The 23,801-nt window shown below is 39.4% G+C and overlaps 2 protein-coding genes across 5 annotated transcripts; both read right to left on the bottom strand.

The window, feature by feature from the left end:
• Positions 1–1,747: 1,747 nt before the first annotated feature.
• On the bottom strand, positions 1,748–5,402 carry LOC112289585 (uncharacterized). 4 transcript variants are annotated; one of them, XM_024534896.3, is made up of 5 exons: positions 5,196–5,402; positions 4,051–4,423; positions 3,357–3,942; positions 2,672–2,916; positions 1,748–2,394 (listed from the first exon to the last, which is right to left on the bottom strand). In XM_024534896.3, the coding sequence occupies exons 2-5, from the start codon at positions 4,378–4,380 to the stop codon at positions 1,879–1,881; spliced, it is 1,677 nt and encodes a 558-aa protein (XP_024390664.1). In that variant the 5' UTR covers positions 4,381–4,423; positions 5,196–5,402; the 3' UTR covers positions 1,748–1,878. The 4 variants fall into 4 exon arrangements, with proteins under 4 accessions (XP_024390664.1, XP_024390693.1, XP_090107418.1 ...); XM_024534925.3 differs by having other exon boundaries at positions 2,672–2,901; XM_090251292.1 differs by lacking the exon at positions 5,196–5,402 and adding an exon at positions 4,602–4,772 and having other exon boundaries at positions 2,672–2,901.
• Positions 5,403–8,875: 3,473 nt separating this feature from the next.
• On the bottom strand, positions 8,876–22,158 carry LOC112286868 (DNA polymerase alpha catalytic subunit). Its single transcript, XM_024529208.3, has 34 exons — positions 21,086–22,158; positions 20,644–20,877; positions 20,311–20,399; positions 19,717–20,211; positions 19,317–19,490; positions 18,700–18,783; positions 18,362–18,436; positions 18,052–18,116; positions 17,617–17,707; positions 17,225–17,413; positions 16,871–17,031; positions 16,438–16,552; positions 16,142–16,321; positions 15,740–15,853; positions 15,169–15,288; positions 14,730–15,050; positions 14,466–14,558; positions 14,132–14,253; positions 13,720–13,792; positions 13,538–13,594; positions 13,196–13,288; positions 12,962–13,087; positions 12,721–12,818; positions 12,548–12,593; positions 12,237–12,350; positions 11,979–12,056; positions 11,641–11,754; positions 11,433–11,522; positions 11,167–11,249; positions 10,825–11,032; positions 10,524–10,577; positions 9,997–10,116; positions 9,795–9,869; positions 8,876–9,630 (listed from the first exon to the last, which is right to left on the bottom strand). The coding sequence occupies exons 1-34, from the start codon at positions 21,429–21,431 to the stop codon at positions 9,460–9,462; spliced, it is 4,668 nt and encodes a 1,555-aa protein (XP_024384976.1). The 5' UTR covers positions 21,432–22,158; the 3' UTR covers positions 8,876–9,459.
• Positions 22,159–23,801: the final 1,643 nt, after the last annotated feature.

Below are 23,801 nucleotides of genomic sequence, written 5' to 3'. Positions count from 1 at the left end.
TTCTTTGGTAAATTGTCTGATGAAATACTCATTTAATTTACAAATAGGTTCGAATGCGGGACAATATAATGCAACCTTCAACAAGCGGTACTTGGGAACAAAAAAACTTAAATGGGGGCGTGTCTTGCGTTACGGAAAATGGTTCCGAAGTTTATATTAAAACTGAATGAGACTAAAAGACGCAGGGCACCGATAAATGGTCTCACCAGTAAGATGAAGAGGGATGAAGAGATCGTTTGTTATCACATTGCACTGAACAGACATCAATAAGGCCTAATAGATCCACCTCCAGATCAAATTCTGACTTCTTCAGCCTGATATACATCAGAATCTATCAGATAGAAAAAGCAATTTATTTTAGAAGACGAGCTTTGACGAGAGTCACGTTTTTGCTATGAACTATCCTTGTTTTAATTAAACCAAAGCGTTTTATGTGGGATTCAAATCCTCAATAACGGCAGGTACATTCAGATAGCTAGCAACTTGACCCACCAACTCCCTGTAGTGTTTAGGGTGCGCAGACCTGGTGGATGAGATAATATAAAGATGACTACGATACCCTTCAAGCTGCTCCTCTCAAGCATGTACTGCTGTCAGTTCATTGAAGAACAGTACATCAAAGGTGGTGATTAAAAGCATAGCTGTAGTAGTTGACCATGTAGCTAACCTTATTTGCAGAAACAAGGAAAATTAGGGCAATCGTCTCAAAACAAGGTTACTCTCAAATAATTATTTCTCAATCGGGTCCTGATTAGGAGAGACCCAAAAGCACTGCGCCACAACATGAAGAGTTCGTATGTTTAGAGTAACACCTAAATAAATCAAGCTTGGAAACAAGATGAGAGATGGAACACTGATATTGTTGAAGTTGCAAAGCAGTCAAATGTCCTTAAGGGTAGCCTAAACCTAGTGCTGTGATCAAAGAATCCGTGGTTAAAATACTGCAAAACATGCTGCTAAACCATAGATGTGAAGGTTCGTTGCCCAGAAGAAGAGATAAACCTCTTCAACAATCAGTGAACTGCAAGATGGTCATCAAAAAACATCATATCCATGAGTTTATCTTTCACACCATAAGGGACTGCTCAATAAGATCGCCCCAAAAAGTTCAAATCCATTGACATGCACTTCAAGTGGCTCCAATTCTGATCAGCAGCCCGCTGTACTTTTAAGGTAACTTGGTGGAAAATACTAGCTGCACCAACATGCATAATCACAACACTGGCTTCACCATGCAGTCCCAATTCGTTATATGACTGGGCAAGATTTGAGCTTCCTCATGCACAGCTGCTGAAGAGGATCCATTACTTCCAGAGCAATACATTTAGATGGCATGAAGTGAGAAAGGGCATTTTTGTTTTTTAATACAAGTTGATTAATGAAGAGCTGTACAAGCACTTGGAAAAGCGTAAAAAAAAAACATCTGAGAGCTTGTCGACTGCTGGGCGAGGTGCCCAAAAGCGGAGCTAAACAATACATGTCTTATTCATGGCTCTGTTAACAATTATTACGATTATTGATTTCTAATGAACAAATTTGACACCAATTTTTCATGTTCCAATGTCAAGTTCACGTCGAAGTTCACATCATGACCATTATCCGCACAGATGAGAACAACCACCCTCAGAAAACTTGCATCATCGGTCACACCAGAATTCAAAAGACCAGCCATGCGAAGGATCCATGCAGTATGGAAACGTTCATACCAAAGAATATTCGACATATCATACAACAGTAACTGCCGCAGTTTCATACCTGTCCTGAAGGAACCTTCATTCCTGATATCAATGGAGGGTGCTTGGACATATGAAGAGTGCTCTCACAAGACTAGCAACTGTTCAGTACCCCTTGAAAAACGTCCCACCTTTCTTCGGAACATCATCCATATGCAGGATATTGTGCAGTAGTCTCATATGAGTAGTGTTTAGTATCATACACATGAGATTTGTTGTACTCATTACTGTTATCATTACCTAGCATATCATACCCTTGCTTTCTGTTGTAGGAAGAAGTTGGTCCTAATGAATACGGAGCCTCAGAGTAGGAATCGTAAGAGGTTGCTCGAATAACCTGCGAAGACTCGGTAGGTTTCTGTTCGTAACCCTTATCATAGCTGGAATCATAAGATCCCTCATACTGGGGTAAGGGGTCAGCATGTGCTGAAACAGCACGCGCAGATAAGGGATCAAGATAATTTGAGGCAGGTCTCCCAGAAGATAGAGCTGGTTGCACTGAGCCCCCTGAACCTCTGTACTGGTAATGTGAGTGATTTAATACCGGTGTAAGATATCGCCTTTGGGCTTCGGCCCGCAGAAAACCTTCACGTTGCCTGGCTTGTTTTGCTCGGAGTGTGGTCATTTTCTGCTGAAACTGCTCTTGAATCTCTCGAAGCTTCTGCAAAAGTTATGGGGCACATCGGCATTATAATTCTCTTCTCATTTCTATGCTTTACGAAAGATGCGCATTTATGACTACTTACACAGGAACCACACCAGATCACGAAAAAGTATTTATAATACGAAGCATTCAGTAATACGATCCTCAACGCTTAGGTTTAAAAGAATGCTACAGTAAAACCTTCATTACTTTGCTACGATCACATCAAAATATTATGCACCAACAGATTCCATTCGACTGCAGCGAAGATAATATTACAAAGACCAGTACGAACCTCGCGATGGCGAGACTTTTCTTTGTCTTCTTCCTTGTTTTGATCCTTGGTAAGCTCGATAGTCTCTTCCAGGAATCGACGTTCAAGTTCATCCAGACTTTGTGCATTATACACCGGCTCCATCTCTAGTGCTTGATCAGCCTGGCCAGGGTATGACACACCACTGTCTGGGCAGTAGGCACCCCCGACATCTACTTCACCAGGCAGTGGTGGTGCCAAGCTCCCGAATCCTGAAGCAGAGCGGCCTTCACGAAAATGAGGGGTAAAGCATGAGGGTTCCCCTGACTAGGTCGAGCTGAGTGGGCTACACCGTTTAATCCGAACCCACAGACAGCAGGGAAGATGGCCACTTACCGCACCACTGCTATCTTCAGAGCACAGATACTACCGCTTTGACACTCATTCTTTGATCCACGATGAATCATATGCGCAATCCGGTCTCCACATTAATAGAAAATCGCGATATCATCGATCGAGCAGAAACTTACCTGAAAGGCTCCAGATGAAGGAGCTACATACGGTAGCTTCCAAAGAGAGGATAAGTGGTTTCCGAACTTTCTTTGTGGGAAACAAACAGACCACTAATGTCCAAGTCATACCAGGATTTTGCTATGCCCTCTCTCAGTGGAGCTGCTCTACAACAGTCTGCTACGATGGTGTACGTAGGGCTAAGGGTTTGACTTACCCTCTTTATATGAGCCATTCAAGGACTGCGGAGAAGAGCCCGATACGGCTTCCCACTGCCTACGAGCCTCCAGTTGAGACGCTATATGCTCAATCGTGCGCTTCTCTTCATCCAATGGTGGAGTAGTCAGATCTCCCCTGCGACCAGTTCCTCCTAGACTGCTTTTATCATGTTGATGTCTTAGAGCTCCAACATGCTGCATTTGAGCGGCATTTACAGGGCTATGACCCGCACCCATACCTTGATAAACTCCTCTATCTCCCCTTTCTCGATCTCTTCCCTGTGGCTTCCGAGCACTAGCCTGTTGCTTCCACTCATCTTCTACTTGGTCTACGAGTTTATTCACAGATGTCATTGCCATTTTAACTGCCACTCTATCAGGACCCGTAATCTTCACAAAAAAGGCCCCATTCCCAACAGTTAAATTATCCTCGAGCTTCAAGCGGCAACCAGTCTCTTTTTCAATGCCCTGTATGATAGCACCGCCGGTGCCTATAAGCCGGGGCTTTAATCGCTTATCACGAAGCGGGATGCGTTCCACTATTTCTCCAGGCTTACGATTCCCCCCAAGAGTCGTTGGACAACCCTGCACGCGAGTGCAAAGATTCTCTTCACCACTGAGCACGACCATCACAAAACTTATGCTTCAAAGTATCAAGAGACGGAAAACCCATATCTGCAATGCAACGCTTACCTGTGCGAAGTGCCCAACCTCGCCACAAAGACGGCAAGTAAGTTCTTCCTCCTTTCTACGCTTCCAATTCCTCTCCACAGCCTTGGCCTTAGCCTCCCAAACCTTTGCTTCCCGACTAGTGAAGTCCGTAGGAACTGCGGTAGGATCTCGCTGTTCCTCATCCTCTTCAGAATCACTCGGATTGGGTGCACGCTTGTTAGCGACTTTAGGCGGAGCTGGTTCAACAGCTCGTCTCGTAGCACCTGTAGCTCTAGCAGGGGCGGTGTACTCTGTTCCATATACCTCTTTGAACCACTCCTCATCCCTGTCATCATCTAGCTCTTCCGCCATTTAAGACGTTGAACGAAAATTACTCTTCAGAATCTCCCGCAGCCTGAGTTCCAATTTGAAAATTTGAGTACAAAACCCAACAAAAAATCATGTGAAACATGAGCATTGGCAAACAGCAGAGCTAAAATTATAACTACCGAGACAAGAGTTCATGACCTTTGTGAGCTCTAGAACTACAACCTAAGACTACTCGAGTATTGGACCTGAAGGTCGCAACTCACAGTGTGCATTGCTCAGACACCAGCATCGCTGCAATTTACATCCTCAGAGGATATAGCCTCCGGAAATTTGCAAAGGCCAATACATCCAAAGCATTGGCCAGAACAAACCCAATGCATAGTAACCAATCAAAGTGAAGGCTGCGTGTCAATAGAACCAGACAGCAACGACACACGCTAAGCACCTAAACCAGCCCGGAAAATCTGATAGAGAGAAAACCCTAAAGCGCAGAAACCGCTCGCTACAACACATTACATTAAAAAACTCCTGCAGAGGGCCCCAATGATGAAGTCCGGGGCCCACAATCAGGAGCACACGAAGAAAAAAACTCCCCAAAATTGCTGAAAAAACTTCAATCTCAGCACTCAAAAACCGAAACAAAAACTGATCGCAGCATCAAAATCCAACCTCTCGCAATAGGAACTAAAATCACGCCACTAAAGCCTCCCACAAAATAAACTTCAAATTATAAAAAAAAAACCCTAAGATCCTCCTCAAAGCTTAAACCCTAGTCAAAAATATCACAAACACCTCAATCCCAAATGGAATTGACACACCATCGTGCTCCTAACCATTAAGCCAGCGAGAAAGAGTACCCCCAAGGACGCTCAATACGCTTTGAAGAAGCGCTCCCTATCACCTCGCCGTAGAACGCAGTAGCGCGCGCGCACGGCTAATGAAGCGCAGCAGCAGCAGCAGCAGCAATAGCGATGGCGGTGGTGTGGAAGGCCCGATAGAATGAGATACAGCACGAGGAATGAGGGTCGGGAACACAAACGAAGAACAAAGAAACAACAACATTCAAGAGTTGTTGTCGGAGATCAGTCGCTTGATAAACGCACTGGCAGTCGTTGCAACTGCCCGGAGAGCTACCCACGGGCAGCCCACCAGTGAGCGGGAAACGAAATTCCGGCAGCCCGGAGAGCTACCCGCGGGCAGCCCGGCACCGCCTCATCGTGGCAGTTATGCCGTCCCGGTGCGTCTCCGCCGGCTCCCGAATCTTGATGCATTCCTTTGTGAACTATCCAATTATGGCCCCCTCTTTCTCACTCTCTCTTTATTTATCTTTTATTTATCTCTTAGAATTTTTATTACGTGGATGAATATGATCCTATGGGTTCTCATTCATCATAGATTATTTGGGCAAAGGATTATGCCCATTTGTCTTTTGGATAGAGGAGGTAGCATTCATTATTGAATATGTATTTGTTGATATGGAAGGGAGGAGGGGGTGGGAGTGAGAAGAGAACTAGAGACTCAAGCACGAGTGGCATGGAAGGTTCTTTCTAGAAAGAATGTCTCACTCTCAAATCCTAACAATGATTGAAGAATTAATTTCTATAGTTTATTAAGATTTTATTATATGTGTGGTATAATATTTTGACATGATTTGTGTTTTGATTTGAGTTCATTTTTGTGGACTACCAGGATAAGTAAGCATGTCAATCAATTTTGGACATCCGTAAATTCTAAGTTTTAAATAAATATTTACTATGTACACCTTATAATTACATCAATGGGTAGTGCATTTATTAAATAGAATTTTAAAAGTAGTTTTTTTCTCAAAATATTTAAGTAGCTCCTTTGGATTCCTTTATATATATATATATATATATATGTATATTTTCTAATTTAAAAGAAAAATAAATAAGACTTTTTAATTTAATTCAATTGAATGATTTTAAAGTTGTGGTCTTTTGTTTTGTTTCCTAAGTACAACTATTCTTTTAGTTAACAAAACGTATAAAAATAAGCCCAACACATGCATTATATTATACCAAAAATTAAATATAAATCCATACATTTAATATCATTTTTTATTATAAAGATAGCAAATTTAACTGTTAATGTTGCTTATTGTTCTTGTATACTTGTATTTTTCATGTTCTTTTTACCAATTTGTTATTTTCTTTTAGCTTCTTCTATCTATTACTAATATAAAATACATTAGCCTACTTAACAATAATGGCTTCACTTATTCTATTAAATAAAATAATTCTAAATTCACCTTTTCTACAAAAAAAATTTAGCTGGTATCTATATTTATAATACTTTCTTGCATTAAAAATCTACATTTTAAATAAGAATATTTCAATAAAAAAAAATCTATTATAGTACTTGATTATTTATGTACTAAATTTTAAAAAAATCTTTATATATTTATTTCATATATATTTGTATATATATATATAAGCTCGGGCTACATGGACACTCCAATTTGTTATATCCATTATGTTAAAACATACATCCAAGGCTTCTCATTGATTCATCCACATTTATTTTCTCTTTTCTCAATGCTCGTCTCAATCCCTCTTTTCCTTGTCTTAACATAGGTCTCATTTCTCTTCCTTGTCTTGGCATGGGTCTTGGCCCTCCTTCTTCTCTTTCTTCCCTAAGCTCAAGTTCTAGCCTCCTTCCTTCTTTCCCTTGTCCAAGCGTGAGTTCCAACCTTCTTCTCTCTCTTCCTTGCTAAAAAGAGGGTCTCAATTCTCCTCCCTTGTCAAAAGGGCTTTGAAGAACTCAATATATAAGATATGCTTATATAATCATTCTTAACTTCTCCAAGCTTAGAAGTTAGCTACTTGAACAAAATCTTCTTGCATACCTTCTTAAGGTTCTTCTCCTTCTTTCACGCAACTTAGAGCCATCATCTCAATGTAGGGCATCTGGATTTTTTTGTCTATGTTCTTTTACTTCAATAATCAGATGAATAAACATTTCACATAAAAACTATACTTCCAATGTCTACATAACATGATGGTTGGCAAGAACATTCCTCTCAAAGTGACAATCTTGTTTAGCAAATTGGAATATCAAGAGAAGAAATAAAAGTTCTCAAGAATTGCCTCTAACACATAAAACAAAATGAGTTATGTTCTTTAGCATCGCTTTATTGCAACAAATCCAAAGTCCCAAATTTTTGCATTGCACTACATGTATTCTTTCTAGTCAATATACAAATTAGCAAAAGTCCTAAATTAACCCTACTCAAAGGTCCAACCAATCTGTGCTTAAATGAATTTTTTGAGAAACTAAAGAAAGTCCAAGACAAAAATAATATATAAATGGAACCACCAATACTATAACTATTTCTTTGAGCCAATGTCTCATGCATATGTAATATCCTTAGATAATAACAAATACTACAAGAGCTTGCACATAGTAGGCGAGTAAATCCTATTAGCAGCAAAATAAGGTAAATATCAAAGATCATACTATTTTAAACCATTATAGGTAGAACATGAATTAACCTAATGCATAGCTTAATTTTTTGCAAACTTTTGATTAGGAAAGGGGAACCAAGATCCACATTTGGACACAGGAAAAAGAGATGGGGTTGGAAGCCACATTGAGACAAGAGAAAAGAGATCTAAATGAGTCAATTAGAAGCCTTGGGTGTGTATATATATAGACATAATGGGTGTATATGTAGCAACTTGGAGTGTGCTTGTACGTAAGCCATATACATATTGGTGTAAGAATAATATACAATATTAATAATATATGGTTGCATGTATAAAATTACAAAGATAAATATGAAGATAAAAATCTTATATGCTCATAGTTTCTATTTCTATATAAATATATATATATATATTTTTTACTAATATAAATATAAATGACAAAGATACTTTTAAATCAATAACATACAAGGCTGAATTAATATTATGTGATTATGATACACAAAATAGAATAATCTAATATATATATTAGATATTCCATATTTCAAATGTTAAATACATTTGGAATATGGATATATTTTAAACTATATTAAATCCAATTGTTATATTATGTCTTTTGTGGATTGTCAAAGAAGTGTTATGATCTTTGATATTTACCTTTATACTAAAGTAGGTAGAATAAAATTAGATATCTCAAAAAGAATTTCTGTTCACTTTGAAGTTTTGGGCAAAATATAAAATTGTACAAATAAAAAATAAAGAAGTATTTTTTAAACATTCCTAATTTTTGTAAAAACCATATATTGTACATTAAAGAAACTTGATTTTCAATATCTTAAGCAATTAAACCTCATTTCCTTAAAACTACAAATAACCTTATCTAGAAGCAGAATATCTTCAATAGAGACTTCGTCGATATTTCAGTGAGCTCTCATGAAGAAGGGTCCAAACCTCGAACTCACTTACTCCACACTTATTCCTTCGCAATTCATCCCCTAATCTACTAGCGAGAGCATTTTCTAGTTTCGTAAATGACTGCAAAACATCAGTGTGCTAGATAGAACAAACGTCCACTACATATAGATAAAAGAAGATAATCCAAACATAATACGACTCGAATTAAAATAGGGACCAACAGGAAAATCCGGAGCAACACTTTCTGTTTAGAATGTGTCTCAATTGACACATGTTACTAACCGGACGTACATAGTGAGAAAATAACTGCACAACTGCTACAGTTCATGATGCACAGCCTGATGCTAATTTACATCCTTTTGGAAATCAACCCATGACCGGCACGGCACCTGCAGAGGATTGCACTAAGAAATTTACAGCCTTTCACGAAAGGCAACCAGTGTGAGGGAATCTAAAAGGCGGTCGTCTCCGGTAAGGCAGGCGAGGTCACAAAGTACTGACAATTATCGTGAATGGTAATCTTCAGCCTATTCACGGTCATCAAAGGTAGTAAAATCATGAGAACCGCTGAGGTAGATTACGGTCGTCACGGCTAAAATATGTATCTAATCACTGGATAATTTCCTCCTGAAGACCGGTGCATGCGTTGTATCATAGCCAAAACTAATCGACGACCTAAGTACCTGGAAGATATATGAATTAAGGCAAGCAAATTGCATCTAATATTCTCTTTGCTTCTACAAGAGCAGTTCAACTGGACAGGCTAAACAGTAGCCCATGGGTCAGACACAGTGACACAAAGGTCACGCAATTTAATGAATCTATAGGCACACTTGTTGCGAACGTTGTTGATGGTCAACACAGCCAGATCTGTAGCGGTACGCACAGGAGCCAACTTCTGCTCAGCGGCCATTCTCTCCCCGGAGTCCACGATCTGAATCGCAACCCACAAGATTTCACGTCAGTAGTCAGGGATTCAACATTGAGGAACATCACGTCACAAAACAGGTAAGTTCCCAAAATTAGGAAGCGAAATATTCCTCCATTGTTCTCGTAAACAGACTCAGATTGAAACTCAGTTGAGACGAAACAAATTACCTTCTCAAGAACACGAGAAACATCCAATAAGCGGTAAAACTGGGTCAGCTGATTGTATAAATGTGCCTCCGTATACTGCATACACAAATTCATGACATACAAAAATAAATATGTTAAAAATTCGAAGAACATAACAGGACACATACTGTAATGTAAGGTTCAACAACGAGAGGTAGTGTAGTGTTAACTCGGAGATACTGACCTGGCGACGAAGTCGACCATTACAGCGAGGATAGAGAGGACAGACAGTCCCCTTTTCAGCATCTCCCACACGTTGTAATGTGATATTCCGAGTGATGTGGCCACACATCTCATCATCACACTGCAAAGCCACGGTAAAATAAAGGTCAAGTTACAAGAAAAACAACGCAGTCTAAAGCATTTCCAAGCCGTAGAAAATCACATCTTTCTGACTGGAAGAATGCTGAGATGTAGAATTTGAATGACAAATAAAAAAAAACCCAACCTAATTATCACAAATATGTATTAGAAGGTCGAACTAATTCTTAAGTGTCGCTAAAGCCGCTTTAATTTCATCACAAATCATGAAAGCACATGTTTTAGAAAAAGTAAGTTAGAGCAAGATAGGAAAAGACAGATCGAGTAGCACGCGGAACTTTGACTAACTTGCAACCCAACACTTCCTATACAGAAAACATGATTAAATAGCTAGTTGGACGTGGTGGACATCAAAGGAGGTCATCAAGACCCTTTACACTAACAACTCACCATCATCCAGCACTCGTAGTAGCGCTTAATAAATTCATCAGCTCGCAGTTTGACCTGCATCAATCAATATTGTAGCACGTCAGAATTAGGAGGAATAAGTATCAACCAAATTGGTTGGTTCTTGAAATGACATCCATCGAATTCATGGTTCGTGAAAAGCTGTAGCAAATTCTTTCTGAATCAGCTGTATCTCCTTTGCTGATAATGCAAGACTGAGTACAGAAAGACGTAATAGGCAATAAAAGAATCTACAATCAGACTACTGGCATGAAAGCTAATTAAGGTTGGCTAAAACAACGACCTGGTTAGCCAACATGGCCGGAGAGACCCGATTTAATCCACCAGATTGATTGCATTGGTCACACATCAAGGGGTCGGGACATGCTGCAGCTGGGCTCGAGGTGCCCTTCGGAGTGGCAATTAATGAGAGAATTTCAGTCACACCTGGAAACACATACTTCTTGTAGCATTGTGCACAGACCAACTCCAACGGCTCACAAAGCTTGTACCTGACATCCAGCAGAAAATAGGATAAATGAACAACTCTGACGTCACAATCTAGGTCAGCAATATCTTTGTTGTCCATCAAACATTAAAGCAAAAGTTTGAACTTCAGCAAAAGTGACTTCGCTAGGAACTCCACCTGTCATCATCTTCAAGCATGGAAGCTGAAGTAAGACGAGCTGAATCCATGTCAATAGTAGTTGCCGCTTGTCGTTGAAGAAACTGAAGTACAAGGGTGGGAATTAAGAGTTGAAAGACACAGCAAGAATCAAAACGTACTTCCTTGGAACAGCTCTCAAACACCACATTATTTTGGGAGTTCAAAATGACTCGCGACGAAAATAGTAGCAATTGGTCAGTATTTAGCTTCTAAAAAAGGTTTATACTGGATAAGACTAGACGTACCTTGGCGGAGTCCAATCCCAAGCAGTCAGCAATATGCCCAGCATTAGTTCCTTCAATAGGTGCACAAAGTCTTGATACAACAGGATGAATCTGCAACACACGAGATTATCATGAGTTGTAAAACATCCCTCTGAAAACGCGCCTAGTATGCGCTGAGCATACGTTAATCCAGTAAAGAATTAGTAGATATATGCTTTGGGTGCTCTACCTGCTGAGAGATGTAGTACTCAACATCAACCAACCAATCAGAATTTTCTTCCTTGATTTCATCTGGATGCCTTGCTCTATCTGCAATTCCTCCAGATTGAGGTCTCTCTGAGCCCTGTAGACAGGGTGCGCAGCCAATGTAATGAGACGTGAATCAAACGTGGATTCCTGGCGGAATTTGGGCAGGATAAGTTAACACTTTGATCTGTACCAAGCGCTAGCGCTCAAGAACGATTGTAAAGGAATAAAGCACACAGATTGCGAATTATACCATACAACTAATCAAGAGTAAGATGTAGTTCACCCTTATAATTGGGCTGAGGGCATGAGATGTGTAACCTTCTTAATACAGATGATATACGGCACAGTGTCATTGGGGGAAATGCGATGCCCACTCTGCTTCCGCCTCAGTGCCACCTGGAAGTGCGGAATTTGTTGAGGGTTAATTACACAAACAAAAGATTCAATGTAAAACCTAGTTGAATTCGAGACCACTAACCTGACGAATAAATATTATTAACGCATTTAAAAAGAAACTTGTTGAAATTTCACAAAATATACTTCAATCCATACAAATGAGCAAGCACAACACTGAACCTGAACGTGGGGTTGGTTTTTTCCATCTGGATAGTCCTCGGGTTGTTTAGTAAGAGACTTAGTAATAACATATTTATCCAGTTCAATCTGCCCATTCCTCATGTCTTCTTGTAGCTGCAGACCACATCCATTGTTCCTTTTCAGTTCAAAAGTCACTGCATAATCCTCAAGGTCCTTCTACTGATTAGTTGTCCTTGTTTTAAAACAGACACTGTTGTATGGCCAATAATGCTTATCATGATCCTACACTCTTCAAACTTCGCTGCGGAATTCATGAACGTTCTAATACACATGAGATATGAAGTACTCACCTTCCGTAGTTGAGAGTGGATGGCATCCACTACTTCTTCGCGAGACCTGAATTAGTCCACTAGTCAATTGAAGTTCGACACAAGATAACCTACGAGGAGTAAAAGTTGGTTTTCGAAACGCATGGCACGTTATAAGAATAGCAGAAGACAAATGCTTAGGTTAGGAAATATACCCGCCAGATAAGATTTGTTCCAAGCAGTAATTTCCGATCTCTTTAGAAAGTGAACTCCAGTCTCGTCGCACAATATCAAGTCCCTTTTGTTCTATAACCTGATGTGAAGAAAAACTTGCCACTATTAGATTTCATTACAGGAATCACCATTCTACAAAAATGAAGCCTAGTGGTTAATTGGTGCAAGGATGTCAAATGAGCTCTCCAAGAAAGAAACCAAGATGATCCTGATCATACGCACCTCTGTAACACTACCATCGCTATTAGATTGCACCTTGACAGCAGCGTATTTTTTCTTTTTGAGCAAAAGCATCCGCTTGTAAACTCCATCCAGGTCAATTTCCAAGAGCCTATATTTTTTATTCACCTGAGTACACAAGTTTCATGAGATAATATGTTGAGTGAGCAGCACTACCAAAGCTATGTCTGGACATAACACCACCCAAAAACCGTTGACGAGAACCAAGGTGTATACCTCTCTGATGACCTTCATGGCAATCGATTTTGCTGCTGCAAGATCCTCCAACCCTGAGTGAATCATGATAGAATCTGTATCTCCATATATTACCTATCAAAGATCACCCCTGATGTCTCTGAGTTGAGAACAGTATGACCAAGTTACCTTCTAGTTACACTCATTAGTTTTAAACTCCACTATCCTAGTGAGCACAATTTTCATGATTGATCATTACAGACAGCGTCTCAGCATTTAAGTCAGAAGCAGTTAGAACTATCATCCTCGTCAGAGGATACATCTTTAGGAAGGCAAAACGTGGGTGGAGGTAAATTTTAAAAATCAAAGGAAGGCAGAACAAACCTCTAGATTTAAAGAAGTTTGCACTAGATCCACAGTGCTTTGTAATATCTCACGTCCCTGAATTCAGACATTACAACAGCACAGGACTTTCTTATTCTCCAAATCATGAATACATTGCATAGTAGTACAGAAGCTCAGTTCAATTTGTCGAATATTATTCATATACAATTTAGTAGGCATACCTGGGCAGTAATAAGTTCGGCAATAGGCTTGGCGTAAAACCTTGAATTAGTAAAGCCCAGGCATCCATACATACTGCACAATCACACAAATGTCATGCTAACGAAAATCGAATATCATCAATAATAACATTGAAAATCAAGTACTAATAGCCACCCTATCGACTAGCAGTATCCAAACATGCGGTGCAGTAAATAATCCTCAACTATTTCTGCCATAGCCGCATACAGTGAGAAAGGAACGAGACAAACCATCTTCAAACCCAGTTAAAACCAGCAAAACATTTTCAACTGGGGAAGTAAAACAGATCACATTTTACATTCACCACTAAAAGAAATTGGAAGATTACATAATATTCCTAGTTACTAACAAGAACTAAAGTACGAGCAACGGGATTTTCAGTAATAGAGATACCTGTTGGCAGTGAGTTTAAGAGCTTGCTGCTGGATATCGAATTGCTGATACTTCAAAATATCAGTTGTCTTCTTAAGCCACCCCTTCACTTGCTTCCTTCGCTCTACAAGACCCTTCAACACCTGTTCGTGTGCAATGCTCATTTCAGCAGCAACATTAGTAGAGTCACAAACACACAGCATATTACAATTTGAAATACAATGATCAGACATTCCTACATCTAGCACTGCATTTGCTAATGATACAAGCGACGATGAGATTTGCAGCCCAGGTCCTAACAATCAAACTCTACACAATCGAAATTAAGAAGCTGCAAGGAAAGAGGATAATGTACCTGAGGTAGTACACCTGGTACATCACTCAAAGGTATTGAGGGTATTGAACCAGTGACAGTTCTTTCCACAGTAGTGAAACAGACGTTGTATTCCTGAAGAGTGAACCATCAGAACTTATTCACTAATGCTGTTGAATATTTAAGAAATAAATGATGAGCATATTCTGAAATGGGAGAATCTCGATATCGAGCAAAAGACGACTCAGAGATTTTAGAAGCTAAAAATAGAAAAAATCTATTAGGCTCAGAACTTGTTGGGTGAACCTGAATGATGGAGGGATACAAACTGTTGAAGTCTAGCAGCAAGATATATTTATCATACAGACCCTTTTTGGGCTCCAGGACTAATCCACCAAGATAAGCAGGTCCTTTCTTCCCCTTCTTGGCGGTTGCATTATCAAGGCCAGCGTCACGATTGTCACCATCTTCACCATCTGGTGGTACATCTCTATCGGATTGTGCTGATGCTTTCCTCTTACCAACCTCCTTCTCCTTCTCCTTTTGGGATAGCTTATCAGGAAGTATGAACTTTCGAATATGGAACTCGTGTAGTAGAAGATATTCCACTCTCTGTGCCCTAGCTCCCTACAAAAATATCCCCATGTTCTATTATCAAGAAGACATGGATTCATCCTCAAGTGCAGATGAAATCCTAAGGATTTTACTTTGAAAAATCGGATTCAAATTTTGCAAAGCACCATACCTGTAGCGTCCTGCTCCACAGATTACCACTGATGTTGGTGAGTTGCCGAGTCAGTGGCAATACACTAAGGTGAAACATGAGTCCCAAGGACAGCCATGCATCTGTCTCTCCAGATTCAATCTGCGAGCAATCACCCAGGAAATTATCAACTAACCTCAGGATCAACAGAACAAATATAGAACAAACTACTCTCACGAGAATCATAATACACAAAACCAGAACTCTCTACCCAGAGTTAGACTCGTTTGGAACGATGATTCTAACCGTCAGAGCTACTAATACCGAGGCATCCAAGCTTGTGGTTCAAAGGTAAAAAAGCACAAACTAGCAAAACAATTAGAGAAAAGTTTAAATCATACTTCAATGTAGATGAATAAGTTAATAAAGATATCCCGCACTTATATGCACTCAAGCCACTTCCGTTAAAATTCACTCACATACAAAACTTTTAATTTCAGATGATACTTGCACTGTTTGCAGTCACATCCGTGCGACCAGAGACTTTAATCCAAGACTATGCCGGACTTCCATATTTTTAGGTCGTCTACTACGTTTAAAGAACATATCTCACCAGTTCCAACAAAGACGAAGAATTCCCATACATTCCAGGAATTTCTGAAGGGACCAACTCCTTCCTCTCTCGACCCAGCTGACTCTTTGCCAGCTGAGTCAAAGAATAGCTGACCTGTAAACCATGAGAAAAACTCCGACAAATGAGGAGAATATATAGGAATACAATGCTCGAGTTTGAAGTTGACAGTAGAATCAAAAAATGCTTTATATTTATAAGGTTTGACATCATGGATCAAGTCTCTTCTAAAACTCTGCTCACGTATCACAGCATCTTCGTCATCAAAAATTTGACTGTTCGATACGGTGTAAGCACGTCCAATGAGGAGGAAGCCCAAAGTCATAAAAGTCTAATTAAAATGCAAACAAAACTACGTCAAGGGTGTCGAGAAGACCAGTTTACCTCTCTTAGGAGCTCTCGAGAGGACAAGTATGTGTCACATAGGAGACGGCCTGCAATACACGTCAGGGCACCAGGACTTGCACCAGAGCCAAATGTTGACCCCCCTCCATTCAGCCTAGGCATTTGGGATCGTTTCAGTCTACCTATTTTTGACCATACGTTGCTTGCCACTTTGCAGGCCTGTTAGATTGAACACGCAAACTATGGTTGGAAGGTTCTTCAAGTTTTGTCCTCAATTCTCATAACATCTGATAAATAATAACCTACTTAGTAGATGTGACTAGAAGAGACCATACCTGCAGCCGATGAAGTAGAATATCAAGGTCAAACCCAGATATATTATGTCCGACAAGCACATCCGCGTCAAGCTGATGCAATTTGATCATCAGCAGGTTTAACAGAGCTCTTTCACTGCAAATGACCCGTGAACCCATTTGTAATGTCAGATTCCTTGCAGATCTGTGAGGAAATCATTTCAACTTCTGTGATGACGGTTTCCTAAGAGCTGTGCAACTTCTTCTTGAATCGACCGTGGACATAAGACACTGAAAAATAGTTATATAGTTGTTTTTCCCCACCTTCTTTCTGGTAACGAAGTTTGAATCTATGTGCTGAATTATTAGGAACCCAAAACCCGAAAAGGCAAATTCAAAAAAACAAAACAAAACAAACAAAGGGGGCGGGGAGAAGAAGACAATCAGACAGTCAAAAAGGGAGGGATATGTCAACCTGCTCTCTGCATTGAGAGTGTTCACAGAATTGCTGTTTACTTTCGCAACCTCGGATGCGAAACCCATAGGAAATATCCCACCGTCCAACTTTCGCACAATACTGAAATGGCTCAGCATATCCCGGTTGTTCCACTCAGCAAGAGGCATGGGAGCATCCACCTAAGTTATAACATGTGAGGACGTCATTTCCTTCTCCAAACATTCATTTCCAACTTTTCAAAACGAAAATTCACTAGATCATTAAATTGCATGACGCTGTTCCAGACGCTACAAACATTCAACAAGAAAACACAGAAGCAAGCACAATCACCATAGTCCCGGCCCAAACTATAAGCTGCAGTACAGTGCAAACCTTGACTCGCTTGCAGTAGACCACTGAAACAGAGGCTATCTCATTGACATTGAGTTTGTAATTAATAACAGTTTTGAGGTTGAGAGAGGCCACAGTCAGTGGTGGGATTCCTGACGGTCCCTTTCCTGGAAGGGCCACCATCAGGTCCTTGGGATCTTCCACATTTACTTCGATTTTGCACCAGCTAATCTGAATCAATCAACAAGCCAAATAAATCATTCGCTTAGTACAAGACTGGCTTACAAACAAAAAATAAAGATTCGTAAAAATCCTTGGGAAACTTGAATCGGCCAAACTAGGAATATAAAGCAAAACTCGTACTGCACTCTTATTAGTCATTTTGATATTATTCCAAGATGATCCGCAACAATAGCTAACGCGGCTAGATATACCTGCGATGAGCTTGCAACACGCTGAGGCGCAGCAATTGAAAGCCAGCAGGGCCCCTTGATTCTCTTCTTTATTAGCAGTAGTTCCAATGCACTGAAACCCAGCCCACAGTCCCGAGACACCTCAATTGGATTGCCCTTCTTAAACATATAGAAAAAAAACACACGTGTCTAAACAGCTGCTCACATTGTGCTGTATGGATATATTGTCACTAAAATCGTGCGCTATTCATGGCATCAAATCATGAGAATTGGTAACCAATTAAAACCTACACAATAACGCAGAAATAGATGACGTATGTTAATGAAAGTGCATCCGCATCCAGAAAACAGCTGTTAACATCAACTGCTCAAGCCAATAAACTGAATGAATGGATAATCAAGTCCGCAGTAGCTAATAAGTTCATTTGTGGGATGAGGACAAGGTTCTCCTGGTACCTTGTATGTGTCCCAAGGACCTTCACGAAATTCCGTCCTTTTAAATCACTTGGAAGGGGAGGATTCTGCAATACATCGAGAGCAGAAAACACTATCACTGCATCAATATCAAATACATCGTAGCTTAGTGTCTACCACCATGTCTTTCAAGACGGTGATCATGTACAGTCTAGTAGATTTAACAGTGAAGCTTAACAATATGCAAGAGCTAACTCCTCGAAGGCAAATCGAGGAAGAAACTTTCATACGAGCAAGCTAATCAGATTTTGAAAAAGCTTGTATAAATCAAAACAAAAGGAGCCAATCACACCTTAAAAGGATACATGAGCTTCATGAAATAATTCTCTCCAGTTGGTACTTCTGGACATTCAAATGCGTAAGAGCGCTGCCAACATCAGCCGCAAATAAGTGTTAAAAGAGAAAAATTTGTGACAATCATTGTGTTGAACACATTTAGGTGATGACTATTGCTTGGATCAGCATACTTAGAAAACGTTTCCAAAAAGGTGAGTCCGTGATCAAGAGTTCCGACAGGCTGGGTAAGACATAGGTACTCGGAAATATAGTCAAAGCGATAATTACTACAGCAGAGCTAAGATGAATAGAACCACAAAGTGTCTGTACACTTCCTTGACCAAGAAAGTATACCTTTACAGGATACATGCTGAACTGAGCAACATCCAAGTCCATAAGCTTTTCGGCCATTTCCTGCTTTAGATCTGTTGACAATTCCTGCAAAATTACAAATCCGACAAAGTGTAAGTGCGCAATAGGAGTGATGCATAAAATCAATTTTTGACACAGCAAAAGACTTCCAAGTGTTCAGCATAGAAAGTCGAATAGGAATAAGACTCATACCGTAAGCCAGTAAGAGAAGCTGGAATAAACCATTCACTCACAAAGCAATACAACCTATGGAACAAAAATAAACTCTGGCAACATTAAATCTTAGCTAGGAAGGACGATAAACCCTAACTGATTTCAAGCTTGACAAGTGTCATGTCATTATGATAGAAAGAGTAGAGTAAACCACACCACACATGCCAGACAAGAGCACTGCCTACAATACAATACAATACGATACAACACAAGTTTTCGTATAAAGAAACATCCAGATGAAACTAATACAACACAGCGAAACAGTGGACTTCAAATCAATTAAGAGCATTACCATGGAGAGGTGTTGGTGCCCAAAGAGAAAGTATTTAGAAGACTTAAGAATCTAATTCACCTTCTGAAGTAATTTGGCGTAGGATAAATTATACCTGAAGCTTCGCTTTGAAAGCTATCTTTTCTGCAGGCTGGTCAGAGGATGCTAATTGTCCGAGTTCTGCAATGGAATTCGAGGGGAAAATACTCGGGGTAGGCACAACATACACACAGCGTTGCATGTTCCGCACTACTACACAGCAACTTTCGTACTTTCCACCAACTGGCACCTACAATACAACAAATTAACAACAATAAAAACATTATTAACCAACTGCGGTATTGAAGAACGGTTTTCAAGCATGCCCAGCATGTAGTTCTTCTGATATGCCCTTCAAGAATCAAACTTTATTTTCTATTTGTTACTGAAGCTGAAGAAAACCTATCACATGAGATAAACACTATCCGCAAAGATGATGAGTGCTAAAGTTGCAGAGTTTCAGCATGGATACATACCTTTCCGAACATGTAGATAATGCCAGGATTAGCTCCATATGGTTCTTCATGGGCGTCTAGCAAAAAGAAGGGAAGCCGACTTTCTGCATCCAACGGTAGACTATTGCCATCGCATATAACCTGATCGGTCAACTCCTCCTCTTTTTTAATATCTACAACAGATTTATTTCCTGCAGTGCCCTTGCTGATTGCATGCCACGCTGCCATTGCTCCTTTCCCTGTATCTTCCACTTTGGATATTTTGGCATTGAGAACCACAGTTTCTGCTTTCTTCTCTGGTTTCATATCAAGGACTATATTATCTGAAACAACTTTCTTAACCTCTTCGTTGATGGCCTCGTTTTTATCTATTTGAACGAGATTGTCGCAGATATCCGTAACACACTCTTGGCCAATAGTTGAAACAGAGGGACCTTCAGATGCGTTCGTTTCTTCCAGATAGTTGCTCAGCGGAATATCTGTATTCGGGCGAGAAGAACTAGTAATCTGGCTTCCCTGCACGCAAATAGGGATATACAATCAGAGAGTATCTTTCGGTAATACAAGTGCCAAAGGATGGACAGGATTCTCAAAATAGGTGTCATAAGAACTTACGGGTGTGGATTTCTCGGCAATATTAACAACCATCCTCTCCGGTATAGGTTGAAACACCACATCCTGCACAGATGTTGATGGGCGGAAATCTGAAAATTTACCGAGCATTCCGTTTGAGATGTAGAACACAAAACCCAAAAAGTTCCAAAGACAGACTCTATATCAAACGCACAACTTGACAGGTCTTAAATAAAACTTATCATTTGACCACACGGTCACAGCGTGCCTTGAACCAGTAAACTAAAAGGCAAAAAACTGAAATCATTTTCTGGACAAGTACCTGATACAGCAGAGAACGAAACAGATAGACTGTGTGGCCAACAGGATGCTTACTTGCACGTCGTCGACGCTTCTCTCTTTCGCGATCGACATCGTCAGCAGAAACATCTGCAAGCACATCATCCAAAATGGACTCCGTGTTGACTCCTTTATCGTCCCTTAGACGTCGTCCAAGAGAAGGGATTCCTGAAGCAGAAGTGAACATGCTTGCAAGGCGCTGCTTTCCTATCAGAGATGCAGCCGCTGACAAAGCAGCTGCTTTCCTGTTTGGCGCATCTTTCTTGACCTCTGTTCAACTCGAAATAAACTCATCCGATCAATTCACCGAAATTATTATTACTGGCAAGAAATGGTAACCTAAAATGCAACATGGTCTTCACCTGTAACTGAATCTAGTGATTGCAAAAAATCCAGAAATGAAATCACTGTAAAATAAGGTTCGTGACAAAACTGCAGACGGCTTCCTATTGACGTCCCAAACTTTTCAACGTCCTACCATCTGCATTTTTCTTTTTCTTCTTGTTTGTGTCTGCATCGTCGTCCTCGCTGTCGCCGCAATACTGATCCACATTCCAGTCCTCCTCCTCTCCAATATCCGCGTAACCTAATCCATCATCAGCGACCACAAAATTCTTAACTTCCTCTCTTCTCTTAAGGACGAGAAGGTTGTAATCCGCCTCCGACAGAGAGTCGTATATTTTATCTTCCTCTCTAACCTGGTAATTGTTTACCCGACGTCCACCTTCATCCTTAAGCTTCTTGAGCTCAGAAAGCGCCGCAGCCCGAGCGGAGGCTTCAGGAACCACCCCTCTGGTTCTTCTACCTCCTCCATTGCTAGCCATTGCGGAAGACTCTGATAATGAGCAGTGCTGATGAAAGCCGTTTGAGCTTCCACGTAACAATTCACCCAAATGGACCCCTAATTCATTCACACTACGTGAGCAGGAGCTATCGTGCAATGCTCATATCATGTAGCAAAAAATACATATATGACTACTCGCTTGTGAAGGTAGGCATCCACCAACACTTGTGATCTGTAAGAAATGAAAACTCATGCCCTTCCACAACTTCCACTCAGGGAACACCCCTGACATGAGCAGTCCTCAAAGTGATAGTCAGAGAATCTTAAGCCTATATTTTCTTAGAAATGCACATCAATGCCGCTCATCCTTCGATACGAGTCAGAGAAGACACCTAATTCAGGAAAATGCGAGCCAATTGTTGAATTGTGATGAACGAATGCCACACGTTCACAGTGAAACTCTGAAGCAGAAACTAGATACAGTCAAGAGCAACGCATCCATTCCGACACCACGGTGTCAATTTCCGGCCGGAAACTGTCCGCGGCCGTCAAACGAAACCCCAAATGCTAAGTTCTCGACTGTGGTGCTCGATGAGCAACGATCACTGCTGCCATTCACCGCCGACACATCACCTAATGATCCCAAATTCGAATACATCTAATCTCGCCTCAAGGCAAAGGACATCGATCACCCGCACAATCGAACCCTGACGGATACGGTGACATTTCTGGACATCAAAAACGAAAGAGCGATGGTAGATTTGAAAACAAACGGTAGACTTCAGAAAAAATAGCTCGCGGGAGATGCCGAAAGTTGAGGGTTCAAAAGGGCGGGAAATCAGAGACCCGGCTTCCCCGTTTCACATTTGGGTGAACCCGTATGTGGAATCCACTTGAGTGGGTTGCGGGTTGTCCCACTGTATGAATGTGGATGATCAGGAGATGCAATTTCTTATTTATGTATATTTTGCAAATTTAAAGATGATTATTTTTTATTACTATACAAACTTGTTGGATTATTTGTTAAACACCTAATTAAGCTAAACTAAATGATTATTTTAGCATAACAACTAGATATGTACATGTATTAAAAAGATATTTTGACCACCCGTAACAATAAAATCAAAAATAGATCAAGCTAATAAATCAGCTTACATAATTAGTCCTCATTGAACTTGTTTTTAAATATTTTATTTTAAATTAAATTACAAATATTTACATAAAAAACTATTTATTAAATAAAAAAAATTTGAATGGATTTACAAGTTACTAATAAATATTAAATAAATTCACTAATGTAAGAATTAAATACTAAAAAATGATATTAGACATTTAGGTAGATAGTTGTGCTATGTGTATTAAAGAGTACTTTATTTCTCTATTAATAATTGCTGGAAAAAAATTGAAAGTGACTTTATAATATCTGTATATCTTAATACAAGACATTAGCACATATGTATTGTATTTTTAACTTTAAATTCCATTAATAGTTCAACACATAATGCATGTTTCATTTCATTCTAATCCAACTGGACCCAACTACTAATAACTATTTTTTAACAATTATCTCTTTATTGCATGTGTTTAATAATAAAAAACTAAATAAATCACACATAACATTATTTTCTTTGAAATCAAAGATAATATATTCTATTAATTTAAAACAACCCGAGCATCAAAAAACAATATTGCCAGAGCCAATATTTGCATCTTTCTCTATAAATCACATAACCATCATGTATGTTGTTATTTTTTAAAAAATATAATCTTCTCAAGAGTCATTCATCCAAATTACCTTTGGTATAATCAACACAAGGATATTTGCTAGTTTCACTTAAATTGCTACAATTATCAAAGCACAATTTCAAATAATCCAAGTTGGTTGTTTTTAAACATCTAATTATAGAATGGAAAATAATCTTATGTAAATCAAAAATTTAGTTTCTAAAATCCATCTAAATTTTATTATTATAGCAATTGTATGTGTGCAATAGTGACTACAAATCATGCTACCAAATGAATTAAAACCAAGCTCCCACATAAAAATATGGCTTAAAATGAATTTTATTTTTTACACATGTATATTAATATTTAATTTGGATGCCAATTATATGTATTCATCAATTGATATGTGTATTATTTTTTTTATTTTTTTTCAGTATGATATATTACACTCTCTATTTATGCAATAATTGACATGTAATATAGACTAGTTGTAAATCAAGAAAAAATTGAATAATTGCAAAGTTGTAATACATATATATATATATATATATATTTATCCAAATATATTTTTAAAGACCATATAATAAGTGATGTATTGTAGTAATTTAAGATTTAAACTACTTTGCAATTAGACCCAAATCTATTTAGTATTAGCTTGAGTCTCAATCCAACAAAATCAATATAA

The sequence above is a fragment of the Physcomitrium patens genome, chromosome 1 (assembly GCF_059467195.1).
Source record: "Physcomitrium patens ecotype Gransden chromosome 1, ASM5946719v1, whole genome shotgun sequence".
Taxonomy (NCBI): Eukaryota; Viridiplantae; Streptophyta; class Bryopsida; order Funariales; family Funariaceae; genus Physcomitrium; species Physcomitrium patens.
The sequence above is the reverse complement of the archived record's forward strand: the minus strand, read 5'-3'. Positions and strand labels throughout refer to the sequence as shown.

Bases quoted from the DNA above. Each gene is read 5' to 3' on its own strand.
- LOC112289585 (XM_024534896.3), bottom strand. From the start codon at position 4,380: ATGGCGGAAGAGCTAGATGATGACAGGGATGAGGAGTGGTTCAAAGAG. The intron at 2,917-3,356 runs GTAAGTCAAACC...ATTTTCGTGAAG, and splicing joins GAATGGCTCATATAAAGAGG to GCCGCTCTGCTTCAGGATTC. The intron at 2,395-2,671 runs GTTCGTACTGGT...TAACTTTTGCAG, and splicing joins AAAAGTCTCGCCATCGCGAG to AAGCTTCGAGAGATTCAAGA.
- LOC112286868 (XM_024529208.3), bottom strand. From the start codon at position 21,431: ATGGCTAGCAATGGAGGAGGTAGAAGAACCAGAGGGGTGGTTCCTGAA. The intron at 15,051-15,168 runs GTATGGTGCTTT...ATATTTTTGTAG, and splicing joins TGTGGAGCAGGACGCTACAG to GGAGCTAGGGCACAGAGAGT. The intron at 13,595-13,719 runs GTATGCCTACTA...GTCTGAATTCAG, and splicing joins CCGAACTTATTACTGCCCAG to GGACGTGAGATATTACAAAG.